Source organism: Sturnira hondurensis, unplaced genomic scaffold, assembly GCF_014824575.4.
Source record: "Sturnira hondurensis isolate 20B ecotype Veracruz unplaced genomic scaffold, ASM1482457v3 Scaffold0018725, whole genome shotgun sequence".
NCBI lineage: Eukaryota > Metazoa > Chordata > Mammalia > Chiroptera > Phyllostomidae > Sturnira > Sturnira hondurensis.
Window position 1 is genome coordinate 353,540 of NW_028091356.1, and position 15,197 is coordinate 368,736.

General features: G+C 59.6%; 1 protein-coding gene across 7 annotated transcripts in view; it reads left to right on the forward strand.

The window, feature by feature from the left end:
• Positions 1-15,197, forward strand: part of PTPRF (protein tyrosine phosphatase receptor type F) — an 81,903-nt gene that overhangs the window by 25,131 nt on the left and 41,575 nt on the right. For all 7 annotated transcript variants that reach the window (XM_037069646.1, XM_037069650.1, XM_037069647.1 and 4 more), the window contains exon 6: positions 8,704-8,892. In XM_037069646.1, coding sequence (XP_036925541.1) covers positions 8,704-8,892 — 189 coding nt within the window. The remainder of the gene's footprint in view (positions 1-8,703; positions 8,893-15,197) is intronic.

Sequence of the window (15,197 nt, forward strand, 5' to 3'; positions counted from 1 at the left end):
GACAGTGCACCCCACACTGCCCTGGCCCCCGGCCTCCCACGGGGTTCCGAAAGCCGGGTGTGACTGGTCCTTTGGGCCAGGGCCCCTCGCCCCAAGCTGAGCTCTTTAGGGGAGTGGCTGAGGGCTGCCCAGGGTGACTTGGCTCAGTTGAGGGGTTGGTGTGCTCCTAAAAGGGAATCCAGGCCTGCAAGTTTGACCCATGCCCCCTGCTCTGCCTTGCTCCACACCAGGGCCAGCTGCCCTCACACTCAGCTCCACTGGTGCCTCTGGGAGTGCCCCGGCCCATGGCCTTTGCACTCAGCTCCCCAGGCAGAGCCCCCACTGCCCTGTGACACCCAGGCGGCTGCTCAGCAGCACAGGCTGGCTGGGGGTGAGCCCGTCCGGACTGTGAGGAGCGCAGAGCCCGCCGCCCAGTGTTCCCGTCTGAGTGGTAATTGAAGCCATTAGCGAGCCAGCCTCTCCCTCGCTGGGTAATGGCAGGAAAAGCTCTTCTCGCTCCACACTCTTGAGGCGGCTGAATCACTCCCCCTCCAACCCACCCCGCAGCCACCACTGAGACAGGGAATCTGACATTTTCCCTCTTTACAGAGGGGGAGCAGAGGGGGAGGGGAGGCAGGCCTTGCTTCTTGGCCTCTCTCTCCAGGGGGTTGGAGGGGTGTGAGGTTCTTGGAGCTCAGTGTGGAGGGCCCAGATTTCTCTGGGCCCGTGAGTTCCAGGCCAGGCAGGCCAGTGGTCAGGAGAGCCCCAAAGGAGGCCAGACAGCAAGGGTGCGGCAGGGCCCCAGTCACTTGGGTAGGTTCTAGAAGGGCCAAGAAGGAAGGGGAGATGGAGGGTGGATGGGCTGAGGTGCAGGGGCAGGCCGTTCCTGACGGTGTCCTGAGCACCTGGCTCTGAGGGCTCTGGGTGCAGGTTCAGGTGGTCACGGCGGACATCGCAGCCGGTGCTGTGGGGGTTGTGTGCTGTGTGCAGGGCAGTGTGTGCGGTGCAGTGTTTCTAGCCGGTGGTGCCTTACAGGCTGTATATATAGGAGGGGATGTGCAGCAGACTCTGTGTGTGTGTGTGTGTGTGTGTGCGTGTGTGTGTGTGTGTGTGAGAGAGAGAGAGTGCGCACGCATCAGGCGTTATGTGGGGGGTGTGGTGTACACAGCAGGTGGTACCTCACACAGCAGGTGGTATACATCCTGGGGTGTGTATGTGCTTCAGACAGTGTGGGGATGTGCTGTGTACAGCAGATGGTGTACAGCATGCAGTGTATGTGTGCACGCACATTAGACAGTGTGGGGGGGGTGTGGTGCATCCACAAGGTGGTCTGTACCTTACAGGCTGTGTGTGCAGCAAGGGGGTGTGCAGCAAGCAGCCTGAGCTGCCTGGGTCGTCAGTCTGCTGCTGTGGGAGGTCAGAGACACCGGGTCCTGGCTCACTGTGGCAGGGACCCCCCCGAATCCTCGCTCGGAGCTGTGGGTCAGCCAGGACAGCGGAACGGAGAGGAATGTGGGGCAGAGCAGTTGGTCTGACCTCTTCTCAGTGCCTGTGATGCACCTCGGTAGTTCCTCTCCAGCCCGCCAGGAAGGAGGGTGTACCAGGCAGGGATCCTGCCCAGACCTTGGGGCCCCTTCCTTTCCCTCCCCCTCCTTGCCACCAAGCCCAGGCGCCTTTTACCTGTTTCCACCTGGCCTTGGTGTCTGCTGGCGGACCAAGAACACACCACTCATGCCACAGGGGCCCAGGAATCCAGGTGCCTGCATGGAGTGCCTGGTCTTTTCTACCCCAGGGCAGGTGTCAGGCAGTGTGGGGTAGCAAGTGGGGTAGGGAGCAGTCAGCGCTGGGCCTGGACCCCTGGGTTCTGCCCTGGCTCTGACCCTGGCTGGCTGGCATGGGGACCTGTGGGGTGATGAAGAACCTCTTGAACCCCCCTTGACCTACCTCCACACATAATCCCTTTGGAGACAGCCCTGGCAACATGAGGGCAAAGGAGCGACACACGCCCCTGTCCTGAGCTGTCCTGGGCTGGGCCAGCCCAGAGCTGAGCTGGGAAGGGAGCCTGCCTTTTCCCAGGGAGTGAGCCGGCCCTGCCTGGCCCAGGCCTGGCGGGGTGAAGGGCTTCCGCGGGCAGAGGATGGGTTCCTGTGTGGCAGGAAGTGCCCCCCTCCCGTTGCCCACGTTTGTGTCTGGGTAGTGGGCTGGTTTTGTGGAAGCGGGGCCTGTTGCCCCCCTGGCTTGCAGCCACAGGAGACCTAGAACTCAGGCCAGCTTCTGCCCCTTCTCTCGCAGCTGCGGCCTGTCTCGGTTGCTTCTGGGTCCAGTGACTGTGGTCTCTGTGATTTGTCCTTCCCCCGCCCCAGTCCACACCACCCCCACAATGGCATTTGAGACCATGCAGATAAGAGACTGCATCTATTTCCTGGAGAGGTCTGTGCTCCGGGCATGGGGTGGGAAAGATGTCAGGTAGGTGGGCACTGCCAGGAGGCCCTTGGAAGTCAGACCCTGGGTTTCTTGGTCCCTGGAATCCCCCATTTTTTTCTAGTTCTCATCTGCTTTCAAGGGCCCAAGTGGACTTCTTTTTGAATGGGTCCTCCTGTGGGGCGGCCAGTACACCTGCCTGTTCTGTTAGCTGCAGACACACCGGCACCTCCCCTGTGCCCACTGTGGCCCCCCAACCCTGTAGTCATGGGTGCTTACAAAGCCCTGCTGTGTACATGGCCCTCTCGCTTGCCCCCCTGTCCCCCAGCCTCATGACCACGGTGGCAGCTCTGGCAGCAGGTGGTGAAGTTGGAGGTTCTGAATGACCCTGTGTGCGCACATCCTCCGTCCTTGGTGAGGGGCCCCATCTCTCTGGTTGCCAGAGGAAAGAGGGTTTTAATTGGCGGAGTGACTTGATCAGAGACATGCTTCAGAAACACCCTGGACATGCAGAGTGGGGTGGAGGGAGCCCAGAGGGAGGGTTGGCAGCCCTGCAGCCCACGCAACAGGTGGCCATGAGCCAAACCCAAGCAGTGGGTACAAGAGTAAGGGAGACTGGGTTACAAACCATTTGGAAAGAGCGGCGGCCTGCCTGACCACCTGTGGGACCCTGGAGGTGGGAGGCTCTGGATTACTGGGTCTCGCCAGGTGGGTGGTGGTACTGTTTTCAAAGGCTCCGGTATGGGAGCGGGACCTGGTTTGCAGGGCGGGTTGAAGAGTTCTGTTAGAAATCTGCGTATCAGGCATGCGCGCATCCAGGGGAGGAGTCTAGGGGTTCTTGTTCAAACTCCCCTGGCAGTCGGGATATCTGGAGGTGGAGTTCTGAAGGCCAAGAAATGGCAAATCTCAGGGAACGAGGGACAAGAGGGAAGGAAGGGGGCCTGAGTGGAGCCCCAGAAGCCAAACTCTTCACGGTGGGAGGAGAGTTTGTGTAGGAATCTGGTGAGGGCCATGAGAGGTTGGAGGCCGTGGACATCAAAGAGAGAGGAGGACATGAAGTGGGAGGAAGTGGTCAGCAGGGTGGGGTGCTGTCCAGGGGTCAGGCAAGATAACGCTGAAAGAGTCCTTTGGGCTTACCTCCGTGGAGTCATGGCTGACCATGGGGAGTAAGCCGGCAGGAAGCAGTGGGTGGGGTGGGGATGGCAGCTGGGCCGCAGGGGCCTGGGGAGTGAGTGGGAGGCTGTCAGTGGTCTGACTGGGCCTGAACCTTGGGGGGTGGGGGGTAATGTAAGTGGATCACAAGAATCTTCCTGAAGGAGGATGGAGGTGGGGAACCCCAAGAGAAGAGTCTAACATGACACCAGAGCATAGGTAGGGTGTGTGCCCAGGGGGTGGCCCCTGGGGCCACTTGGTATGTGTGGTGGGGATGTCGCATCAGCCAGGCTGAGTGGGGCTGTGAGAAGTGCCAGGGAAGCCCTGGCTGACAGTGGGGACTGGGAGGGGGAGGCCACGGCTGCGACAGGCCCCAAACAGCTCAGATTCAAAAACAAAACAGGCTTTTAAGATGCCAAGTTTGATGAAATCTGAGTGCTAGAAGAGGTGGGAGTTTTCTCTTGGAAAAAAGCTGAAAATCGAGGCTGAAAGCTGTAAAGGGAGATGGACCCAGGGCCCCGCAGACTCCCCCTTATTTCCTGGAAGCCTGGGGGCGAGGCTGGGCTCTCGGGGAGGAGTAGGATCCTGCAGGTCTGGAACGGCCTTCAGATTTACTTGCTAGGGATGTCTCGGCCTGCCCCTGCTGGGCATGGAGCCGCCTCAGGGACGGGGCCTGAGGTGGCCTCGGTTTCCTCACAGGACCTGACGGCTGGGGCAAGCTAGTAGCTACCCATGAAGTTCCTTCACCTGTCTCGGCATGTCTTTGTGTGTCCGTGTCTCCATCCCTGTGTCTTCAGGTCTCGACACATGTGTGACTGCACACCTCCACGTGCGTGTTTGCATGTCTGTGTGCACTACCTCTGGATACACTTGCACGAGCCTTTTCACAGGTGCTTGTCACTGCAGATGTAGGTCTGTTTTCACACCTGTCTTTCACCATGTGTATCTCTGTGGCTGTACTTGTTTCCAGGTATGTGTGTGTGTGTGTGTGTGTGTGTGTGTGTGTGTGTTCAGAGACAGGGTGAGACCAGGCCCAACACACACACCGGGAGGAGGGAGGTCAGGCTTACAAACAGTGCTGCCCCAGGAAGCCTGTGGATGTGTGTGCCGGTGTGTGCCTGCGTGTGCACAGATGCCAAGAAGCTGGGTAAACCAGGGTGAGGCAGTCCTGCTGACAGACGGTGCTGCCCACCCTGAGACCCTGCAAGGCATCTCCATCTGTCAGCCTTCCTGGTGCAACCCCTCCCTCTGGCCCAGACTCCGCCTCAGGCATCTCAGGCTCAGCTGACAGAAACCTGTGTGCCTGTGGGGGGTGGGGGCTGCTGAGCCCCCCTCCCCCAGTCACTGCAGCCAGCCTAAGCTGATCCCCTGTCCACCCCCACCCTCCGCTCATCTATCAGGACCCCAGTGTTTTCCTTAGCTTCAGCCAGACTCACTTTTCCCACCCTCCCACAGCCCTCGCTCAGGCAGTCCCTCCCCCTCCCGCAGAAAGCTCTCCCACCTCCCAAGCTCAAGTGTTTCCTATTCTTACATCTCCCTCCTCCAGGGCAGGTAAGCTGTGGAGGTGAACTGACCCACTGCTGTGAGGCCTCAGCCAAGCTCCTGCCCCTTTCTCACCCTTAGTCTCCCAACTCTCCAACCCGCAGGGGACACACCCGGTCACTTCCCTCTGCCCAGAGGGGACTGCAGGAGAGGGCGCAGGTCTCCCTCTGCAGCATCTAAAAGCCAGCGCAGTTTGGAGCAGGAGCCACTCTGCACCCCTGCGCACCCCTGCTAGTACACAGGGGTCTGTGGGGGTGGCCCCTGGGAGCATGTGTGTGCGCCCTGTGTGCGCACATGTGCACGCAGCTGGATGCAGCTGCAGTCCACAAACTGCTGTGGCGTCTTGGGCTCCTGTTGCCTCTCAGGTGCCCAAAGCCTTCTCCATTCTGTATCAGAGGATGGAGGGACCTCGGCCCCAGGAGAGACAAACACTGCAGATACCCGGCATTTAGGTTGCGGGTGTGGGAGGACCTCCTCCTATCGGTTAAGCGGGAAGGACGCCTAGGTGGGAGAGTCCCTTGGAGTTTGGAGGTGGGGGTCCTAGCAAGGGGCGCAAGGATTCCACCCAAGTGAGGAGGGAGGGGCAGCAGCTGCGAGCCGCATGGACACACGCAGCGGCGCCACCGCCGCTGTTGCTATGGTTACCGGATGGCCTGGGAGGGGGAGGGGCCCTATCTCCCCTCCTGCTCCGCAGGACTGGTTTTGAACAGACTCGGCCTGAAGGGTGTATTTGGATGTTGGAACCTGGGTGCATGGCCTCCCCAGGGGTGGCTGTGTATGGGAACTGTCGGTTCATTTTGCAGATGAAAACACCACGGCTTGTGTGGAGGGATCCTGTGGTCGAGTGTCGAGCCGTGGAAGACAGCAGAGGGCGTGGTTTGGGGCGACTGAGCCAGACTTGGGGAAGTAAGCCGGGATGGTGGCAGGGTGTCCCCAGGGCTGCCCTGCCCTGCCCCCCCGCCCCCAGCCCTGCCAGGCACTGGGTCCCACCACCTGGTCTCATCCCAGCCCCACCTCCCATCAAACTGTGTGACCTTGGGCAGGTTTCTAGATCTCTCTAAGCCCCCATTTGTTTATCTACTTCAGGGTTTGGGAGAGTTTAAATCGTTTTATTAAAGCATTTTAACTCAGTGCCTCTAGAGTAGTAAATGTTTCAATAACACAACTTTTTCTCCCTCGTATCTGGGCCTCAGTATCTGGGCCTCAGTTTCCCAGTCGTTGGTGGTTTGGAGTGATCATGTGACTCCTGCAGAGGCGTTTGCCTTGGTCTTTAGCCTGAGTGGTTCTGCCTGCCCCTCACCACAGGGCCCAGCTCCTGTGGGGCTGTGGGCAGGCGGTAGAGTGCAGGGTAAACGTGCTGGTCGGTGGTGTTTACAACTGCATGCCCAGTGCTCACCTTGTCCGAGGCGCAGGGCGGGCATCAGTACCCGGCTGCTGCCCTCAGCTGCGTGTAAACGTGCTGGAGGCGCCCAGGTGAGCGTAGAAGGAAGAGACGGCAGGGGTCACTCCGGAGGGACTGGAGTCCTCCTGCGAGACACGCTTCTCCTTCCCGAAGGGCAGAATGCCGCCCTGTGAGTTCTGCCTGGAAACCTCCTCGGCACAGGGGAGTGGCTGTGGGGCCCTGCTGTTTGAGGGGCAGCCCTTCGCACACGCCGGCTCTGGGCTCTGGTGGCAGTGCCTGAGGGGATCCTCTGAGCCAAGGATGGAGCCATTGAGGGAGGAAAATTAATTGTCCTTAATTTGGCGTACAGCCCAAAGACGTTCCCGGTGTCAGGAATTCAGAGCAGACTCCTAGGTCGTGGGGCTGCCAGTGTTCGTGCTTCTTCCCCCCTCCCTGATCAGTACCTTGCTGGCAGGGTTGGGGTCAGCTGGCTGCTGGGCCCTAACTCTGGCAGGCCTGTCCCCCTCTGTGCACCCCACCTCTGTTGCCCATGGGGGCTCAGCAGGTGTTACGGAGAAAGCTCAGTCTGGGAGGAATTAGACTGGTGGGCTAGGATGGGTAGGCTGGCTCTGGCAGTCCTGCTCGCCCCCCGCTGCTGGGGAGAACAGGGAGGGTGGTAGGGGAGCCCCAGGCCTTCCTGTGAAACTGTTCCTCTGCTTGCTGCACCCTGAGTCCTGCCTCATTTCCATCCTCTCTTTTCTTGTCACTGTTTAAATTTTCCTTTTAAAAATCAGAGCTGAAAGTTAGGGATCTGTGGGATCCTGTGTGTAGCCGCAGAGACTCTTGGGTCATGCCTGGGATTTGCAGGGCTGCAGGTCCTGCCAGTACCGGGAGGCTGGGGAGGTGAAGCCATGCTGGGAGTTCTGCTGCTCCCCTTCCAGACCCCGTCTCCTGATGGGGCTGTAGCCCCTTTAGATGACTCTGGCCACTGGAGCCTTGGCAGAGACCCCCCAGGGTCTGGGCCAGACAGAGGGACATCTTTCTTCTGCCTACAAGGGCTCCTCCAGCTTTCCAGCCCACCGGCCCCTTGCCCCGTCAGCCTCCCTGAGCCTCTGAGAGTTTTCAGGCAAGACAGTGCTGTGGTCCTTTACATTTCCCCTCTGAGAATGCCGCGTGCCTTTCCCTGGCCCAGGAGGCTGACCTCGGCACATGACCCCACACACCCACCTGTGCCAGGCCTGCAGAAGGGAGGTGCAGAAGGAACCTCGCTAGTCTCCTGGTCTCCCCTGTCGTGGGGCCCGACTCCCCCACCGGGAGACTGACAGTGGACAGTGCTCTCCTCACCCTACTGGGCGCACCCGGTGTCCACACTGGTGGAGAGGCTGTGGTGAGCTTGCACAGCCTGTTTTTTCCTCCTGGGGAAGGGCCTCCTGCCCGCCCACCCCTGGCCATGGTACCTGTCTGCCCCAGTGGCTCAGCCCTCGCTAGTTACAGTAACATCAGCTGATATTTATTGGCTGCAGACTCCTTGTCAGACACCCTTCTGCACCTCACGCGTATTATGATACCCTCATGATGGTTTTACAAGGTAGGCGCTTAAACCCCCTTTCAGATAAAATCAGAGCCGTGGAAAGGATCTGTAACACACCAAGGTGACAGCTGGACAGTGGTGGGGGAGAGAGCCCATGGTCTGCACTAGTCTGGACCCTGTGCTCCCAACCCCTTTGCTTGCATGGTCGGGGAGACCCTCAGGGCCAGCGCAGGAGTCTGTGTGCAGTGGGGAGTGCTGCCGACGTCCGTCCCTGCTGACTGGTGGAGGGGACTCCTGTGAACCGGAAGAAATAGCGAAGGAGTTTTGCCCCTCTTTCCCCCAGACCCCCATCAACTTTTGGTGTTCTCAGAGCTTCTTCGTTTCCTTAGCCTGCACGTGTCCAGAGATGGGCCCCTGGCCTGAGTCTGGATCCCAGGTCAGGACTGAGCAAGGGGGAGGGTCAGGGTCACAGCTAGGTCAGAGTCAGGGATCAGGGGCCAAGGGTGGCTCGTTGGTAGGGTGGGGGTGTTTTGAGGCACCATTTCAGGGTGGGCCCCCCTGCCGCCCCCGGGCCTGTGAAGGGTCGACCCAGGCAGGGGCATGCAGGACTCTGCTTAGAAGTCCAGGATCTGGGAGAGGAGAACCTTAAATCTTGAGGATTCCAGCCCTCACGTGCACGTTTTCTTTCTGCCTGCAGAGGACCAGCTGCCTCTTGGGTTCCCCTCCATCGACATGGGGCCCCAGCTGAAGGTGGTGGAGAAAGCACGCACAGCCACCATGTTGTGCGCTGCGGGCGGGACTCCGGACCCCGAGATCTCGTGGTTCAAGGATTTTCTCCCTGTGGATCCTTCCACGAGCAACGGGCGCATCAAGCAGCTGCGTTCAGGTGAGCAGAGGGCTGCACAGACGGGAGGGGAGGTGTGGGGCCTACACCCAGCACAGCCTTCCAGCTTGGGTGCCTAGGAGCTGCAAGAGGCCTCAGCCTGGGGGTGACCCTCCAGGGCTGAACAGAGGGCACCCAGTGGGTGGTCCAGATCTTGCTCTAGACCCACCTGGCCCGGGAAGAGAGCCTGGCAGTGAGGGCTAGTCCTCGGTGGTTCTTTTACTGCTCCAGGATGGTCAGACTCCAGACTGCAGGGCAGTCCTGCTCCTCACGGCATGCGTGTCGTGCCCAGCCTGGTGCTGGGCTCTGCAAAGTTGTTCTGTGGGTGTTCATCCTCCACCTTCCCTGCAGCCCGGCCTGAGAGGGGGGCCTGGATGGTGCTTCTCTTCCCTTCTCCAAATGGCAGGGAAAGGGGCAAAGATGCCTAATTCCTCAGGCTTCAAAAGTCTGGACTTCAGAGCTTGGGACCAGGGGGAGTTGCTGCCATCCCTCGGCCACCAGGGCCACTGGTCTCCTCTAGATGTCTCAGTGGAGCCAGCACGCAGCCCTGGGAGCAAGGATACCGTCTTGGCCAGGCGGGAGGTGTTGCCCCACTGATCGATCTGCCCCTGAGGCTCCCGCCGGGATAATTGATTCAGTTTTTGTGAGTATGGAGCAGGCGGGAAAGGAGACTCAGGATCAGCTTGGCTGCGTTCTGCACCTGCCGCCAGCATGGCTGGACCAACAGACCTTGGTCCAGAGTCCTCCTGCTAGCTGCAGGGTGGGGGGTGTGGGCGAGATGGCCAGTGCCGGCCAGAGCCCCTGCTTCACCTCAGCTGTGATGTCAACACTGTAGAGAAGAACAGGACTCTGCTCCTTTTAGGCTCTGCTGGCTTCAGAGGCACCCCTGCCTCTCCCTGGGGTGCCAGCCCCTTCCCACTGGCTCCCACCCAGTGGACACCCCCTTGTTGCTCAGGGAGGAGGGAGAGATGATTTGCCCAGCAGGCGCAGGATTCTGGCCCCAGCCACGGCCGCCTGAGACAGCCTACAAAGTGTTAGCTCATTTAATTTAATTAAAACTCAACAAGATGGAGGCAGCTGTAGTGCAGTTAATTAAAACAGTCATAATCAAGGCAGGAAACAGTCCGGCTGCATGTGCAGCCGTTGCCCGGCGCTGCCCAGCGGCCGGCACGGTTCGGCTCCTCTTTTCCCCCGCCCTCCCCCAGGCCGGCTCCCCCAGCAGCCAGATGGTCCTCCCCGCAGGTCTGGCCTCCGCCTGGAATGGCCCAGACTGTCCGTGGCAGCAGTGCTGGGAAGACACGCTGTCTCACGTGTTCGTTCATCATGTATTTATGCGCTGAGTGCCAGGCCCTGTGCCGCCCATTCACTGCCCCTGGAGTTGGCTCCCGCCCAGCACTCCGCCCAGGGCCGCTCAGGCCGCAGCCTCCTCGTCCTCTCAGTGGCAGTCCACTCCCTTCCAGGGCTCCCTGGCTTTTCTCCGTCTGCCCTGCAGCCCCCGCCTACTCTGCTCGTTCCTCTAGCCGGGAAGCAGGTTAGCTCTGCCCTCACCCCATGGACAGAGCCCTTCCCCTTGGGCCTGCTCACCCCCTCCTGTAGCTGCAGGCACCCTCTCCACTCCTGCGACTCCCGGATCTGTCTCTCCAACCCAAACATCTTGCCTGTGCTCTAGACCAAAAAATGTATCTGCCTCCCGGGCGTCACCCTGACCATGATGAGCGATGACTCCTTCCCAAACAGCCGCACCCTTCTCCCGCTGACCCTCTCTGTGAGTGGCAGCCTCCCCACCTGAAACCCTGGCTCCGCCTCCAGTAAGGAACCACCAGCTCCTCTTGATTTGTCACCATCGTGACTCCCAGGTTGGTGCCCTTTTCTCCTTGCATTGCCTGCGTTGGCCGTGTCCCGGGTCACCAAACACTGCTCTCTCTGCCCCCAGGCTTTGCCCTGGAGTCCCTCCTCCAGCAGCCATCAGAGTTTCCTCTGTGCTCTGACACCCTCAGCACCTGCACAGGCAGGTGCGTGCCCCAGACGAGACACACACAACCCTTCCTGGAGCTTCATTGTTTTCGTCTTCAGAAGGGAGTTGCAGTAAACTTGCAGTGAGGCAGTGGCAGTCAGAGCTGAAGTTCACTGCCTGGCATATGGCGAGGGCTCTGGGGTCACGAGTCCTGTTACTCCTAGCCGCTCCCCACTCGCACGGAGCCTCCTGACCCCATCCCTGCCCTCTGCTCATGTTCTCCAGAATGTACAGCCCCACCCTTCTCCGCCCCAAACCTACTTTAGGACTCATCCCACTTTGATTTTTACCACCTGGCTCCAGCTCTGCTCACGTAGGCTGAGTGAGCCTTACAGGGAGGGCCTGGGTCTGGCTTCCCCTGCGAGGGCCCCCCCCCCCCCCCCGAGCCCTGCACTAGCCCAGCTATACGACAGGTGTCTCTGAGCCCTTGCTGATGAATTACTTTGTGAGCGTGACCCTCAGACTCTGTACCTGCAGACGGATGTCCACTCCTTCTGCTTCCCAGGTGCAGGAAAGACCTCTTTGTTAGACCTTTCCTGCCCCTGGGCAGCTGTGATCCGAGGGTGGTAGGCCCAAAACCCAGTCGCTAGGATGGGGCCAGATGGCATCCGGAGGGACGCAATCATCTCACCTCCAGGTGGAGGTAACGAACAGGACTGCCCCCCCATCACTGCCTGATCTTGGCCCCCGGCCCCTGATCCCAGTAGCTGCTGCCCCGGTCCTGTTACCACTTCAGAATGTGCTGGGCTCTCCCATGCATATTTACAGGGACATCCCATTGTAGAGTGAAATCAGGCCCCCGAGCACTCGGCCGTTTTACAGGGACTTTCACGGTTTACGCACCACTAACAGTTTACAAAGCGCTTTCCTGCCTTTGGTTGCACTGGATTCTCCTGCAACGCTGAGAAGTAGGACAGGCTCTGATTACCCTGCCCACTTTACAGCTGAGTTAAGGGAGTCTCCTGGGGTCACATGTGGCGGTACAGGGCCAGGGAGCTCCCCTGTGAGGACCACCAGGAACCTTCTGGTGTCACATGTGCAGAAATGGGGCTTGGGGAATGGCTGGACCCTGCTAGGGCTGCAGAGCTGCTCAGTCCTATTCTGTCCAGACTTCAGCCCACCCCCCATCCCCCCAGTGCCCAGAACTCCTCAGGTATCTCTGGGCAGCACCACAGCAACTGTTGCCAGGGTGTGGCAGATGGGGGGCGTGTGCCCAGGTGTGTGCTCTGCTTGACAGGCACGTTCTTCACCGAAGTGGTGTGACATGCTACAGCAGCACAAGCCTCTTGGAGAATTTGAACTTGAGAGCCAGGGTGGGCCCAGGAGGAATGGGACAGGCTCAGGGGGAGTGGGGATTGAGTCAGGAGTGGGCAGGGTCCCTGGAGCAGCGAGCAGGGACTCGCTACTGGGTCCTGAGAGGAACCGTGGGCCCCGTGCTCTGCCAGCCTGGACAGAGTCTGAAGGAGACCTCCTGGGCTCCCCTCACCCTGGTGGCCAGAGCGTGTGAGCTGCCCTTCCCATCACAGTTCATGCAATGAGGACAATGTAATGACCATAGGGCCGCCTTCTTCCACACTCCCCAGCCCCCAGGCCAAGAGTGCAGGGCCTGGAGCAGAGATGCCAACGTCTGGCTGCCAGAGGAAGCCCGCTGGCCCCAGTGGATGGGACCCGGAGGGGAGTGCAGAGTAATCCCTGGAGTGGGCCTGAGGCCTGCAGCCCCCACTCTGCAGGCCTGGCCCCGCTCTGATGAGGAGGGCCTGCCCCCCAGCTCCACCCTGCCATCCTCCTGGTCTGCCAGGAGGACATGCCGTCGGCATGTGGTCAGTTTCCCTTTGGCCTCACCCCTCTCACACACCGGCGCCTCTCACGGGCGGGGCTGACCCCCAGGCTCCCTAGGCATCTCACAGCCACCTTGTGAAACTGCAAAAGAGAATCCTCACATCAGTTTGATGGGGAAATGGCTGTTCTGAGATGCCCAGAGACCCATCGTGCAGCAGGTTCGGTTTCAGAAGAGCTAAGGCCAGCAGCTAGGGGGTCCCAGACCTGGGCCACTCACACCGCCTGCCCCCCGGATCAGGCCAGGACCCCAGGAGTAGATCGGCAGTTGTCAACTTTCTGGTCTCAGGACCTCTGATTGTAAATAGCAGAGGGCCGGGCCCCAGAGAGCTTTGTTTTAGGTTTTATCTATCAATATTTACTATGTCAGATATTAAGATGAAGAAGGTCTTAAATATTTATTAATCTACTTTAAAATAACTTTAAACTCCATTACATGTTAATGAAAAGTAATCATATTCTCTAAAACAAAGCATTTACTGGAAAAGAGAGCAGCATTGTTTTACGCCTTTATAAATCCTTTGCACTGCTAGCGGACGGCTGGATTCTCGCGCCCGCTTCTGCACCTGGTCAGGTGCTGATCACCCAGCGCGGACTGAGCCTCTGGGAAACCCCACCGTGTGAGAGAACAAGCGTGAAAAAGGCAGATTGTTTCTTAGTGTGATGAAAATTGGTTTGGCCTTGTGGACCCTCTGAAAGGGTCTTGGGGACACTTAAGGTCCCTGGACGGAGCTTGGAGGGTCATGGTGGTGGCTCTTTCTAGACCGTCCCTCTGCACCCCTCTTCACCCCTGTCACACACCCCCAGGTCCCAACAGACTGCCTTCGCCCCTCCAACCTCTGTGCCTGCGGGAGGCAGGCAGCCTCGAGCCAGACACACTGGGTCGCTTCCTGCCGCTTCACTCAGAAGCTGTGTGACCTTTGGGCTTTGGTCACTTAGTTTGTCTCAACCTGTTTCCTCCCTTCTGCATGGAGATGGATCCTTCCTCCTGGGTGGGTGCCATCGGGTGCAAGGGGATGGTGATCAGTGTTTGTCTCCTGGCGCACGTCCCTCCCCAGAAAGGGACGGAGAGGCTTCAGGAGCTTGTGGGTGGGCCCAGGCAAAACACTGTCTTCCCTGATGAGATGGTGGGAGAGAGGTGTGAGCGCTGCCTCAGAGGAGGCCCCGGGGGAAGGGAGCCTGCTCAGACCTCGCCCTCGCCCTGCCCCAGGTTGCTGGAGGGTGAGCGTGTGGCCCTCTCAGCTACTGCTCCCCAGGATGACTGGCCAGACAAGGGGTGGGCACTCGCCTCTGGCTCTCGCCAGTCAGGTTGGGGAGAAGCTGTTCAGCAGAGCTGAGCGGTCTGCACAGGGGTCTGCCGCTGGGGTGTGAGCTCAGCCTCCATGCGTGGCAGGGTGGGCTGGTCTGTGTGTGTGTTCAGGGGACCCCAGTCTGGTGGCCGCCTCTGGCGAGCCTTCCTTTTTGCCCTTTCTCTGTCTGCCTAAATGCCCTGGTTTGTTTTGGTAAGTGCCTTGTTTTGAAATCTACCCACCTGTGGATTTGGGTGGCCCTGTGGGGTGGGGTTGCCCCCTCTTTTCTTCACCTCCCCGCTCCACTGGCCTCAGCCAGTGGGGTCTACAGCAGCCCCAACTGGCCATCTGATGCCCACCAGCCCCGCCGAGTCCTACGCCACAGTCTCCCTCCTCAGAGCAGTGCCAGTGGCCCCAGGGGACACAGCCTCACCCACGTGCAGCCCACACACACACAACCTGCGTGGGCCTAACTCAGGCCTCGATTTTCCCATGTGTTTAAGGCCCTTTTCTAGTGTTTTATTTTATCTGATTGGCTTTTTGTGGCTTTCCTTCCTTTTGTACTAATGCTTCTCTCTGATCTTATTTGCATTCAAATTACCTCGCCAGGTGGTTCACCAATTAGAGGTAAGAATGCTGTCCGTGCATCTCGCCACGCCACACCTCGCCACTGCCGTCACCACCACTCCATCCCGTCCAGTCCGTCACCTCCCCCATCCCCATCCCGACCTCTCCAGCCTCATCTCCAGCTCTGGCCCCCTCAGCACCACCAGCCACTACACACTTCCACTCTCGGTCATTCCCTCCTGTGGACTCATCCATTGCAAGTCTGGATTGTGAAGAGACCTAGCTGAACCCCACCTGGGGGACGGCAGGCCCTACTGCCCAGGCCTCCTAGGCCAGCCCCACAGAAGAGACCCGCTGGCTCCTGCAGTAAAGCCAAGCGCTGGTCCCCAAGGCTGGCCATAGGGGGAGAGTCTTCCTGTGAGGTGGGGGAGCTTGGCTAAGCCTTGCCTTTCCTCTTGAGAACTCCTTTGTCTTGGGGCCCTCAATTGTTACTTAAGTCCCCTTTAACATCCTGGCCCTATGGTAAAATGAGAACCATCCATAAATGTCTCAGCCCAGCAAACACTAGGCGGAACGTGTAGTGAAGACTTCAGTGTAGAGGG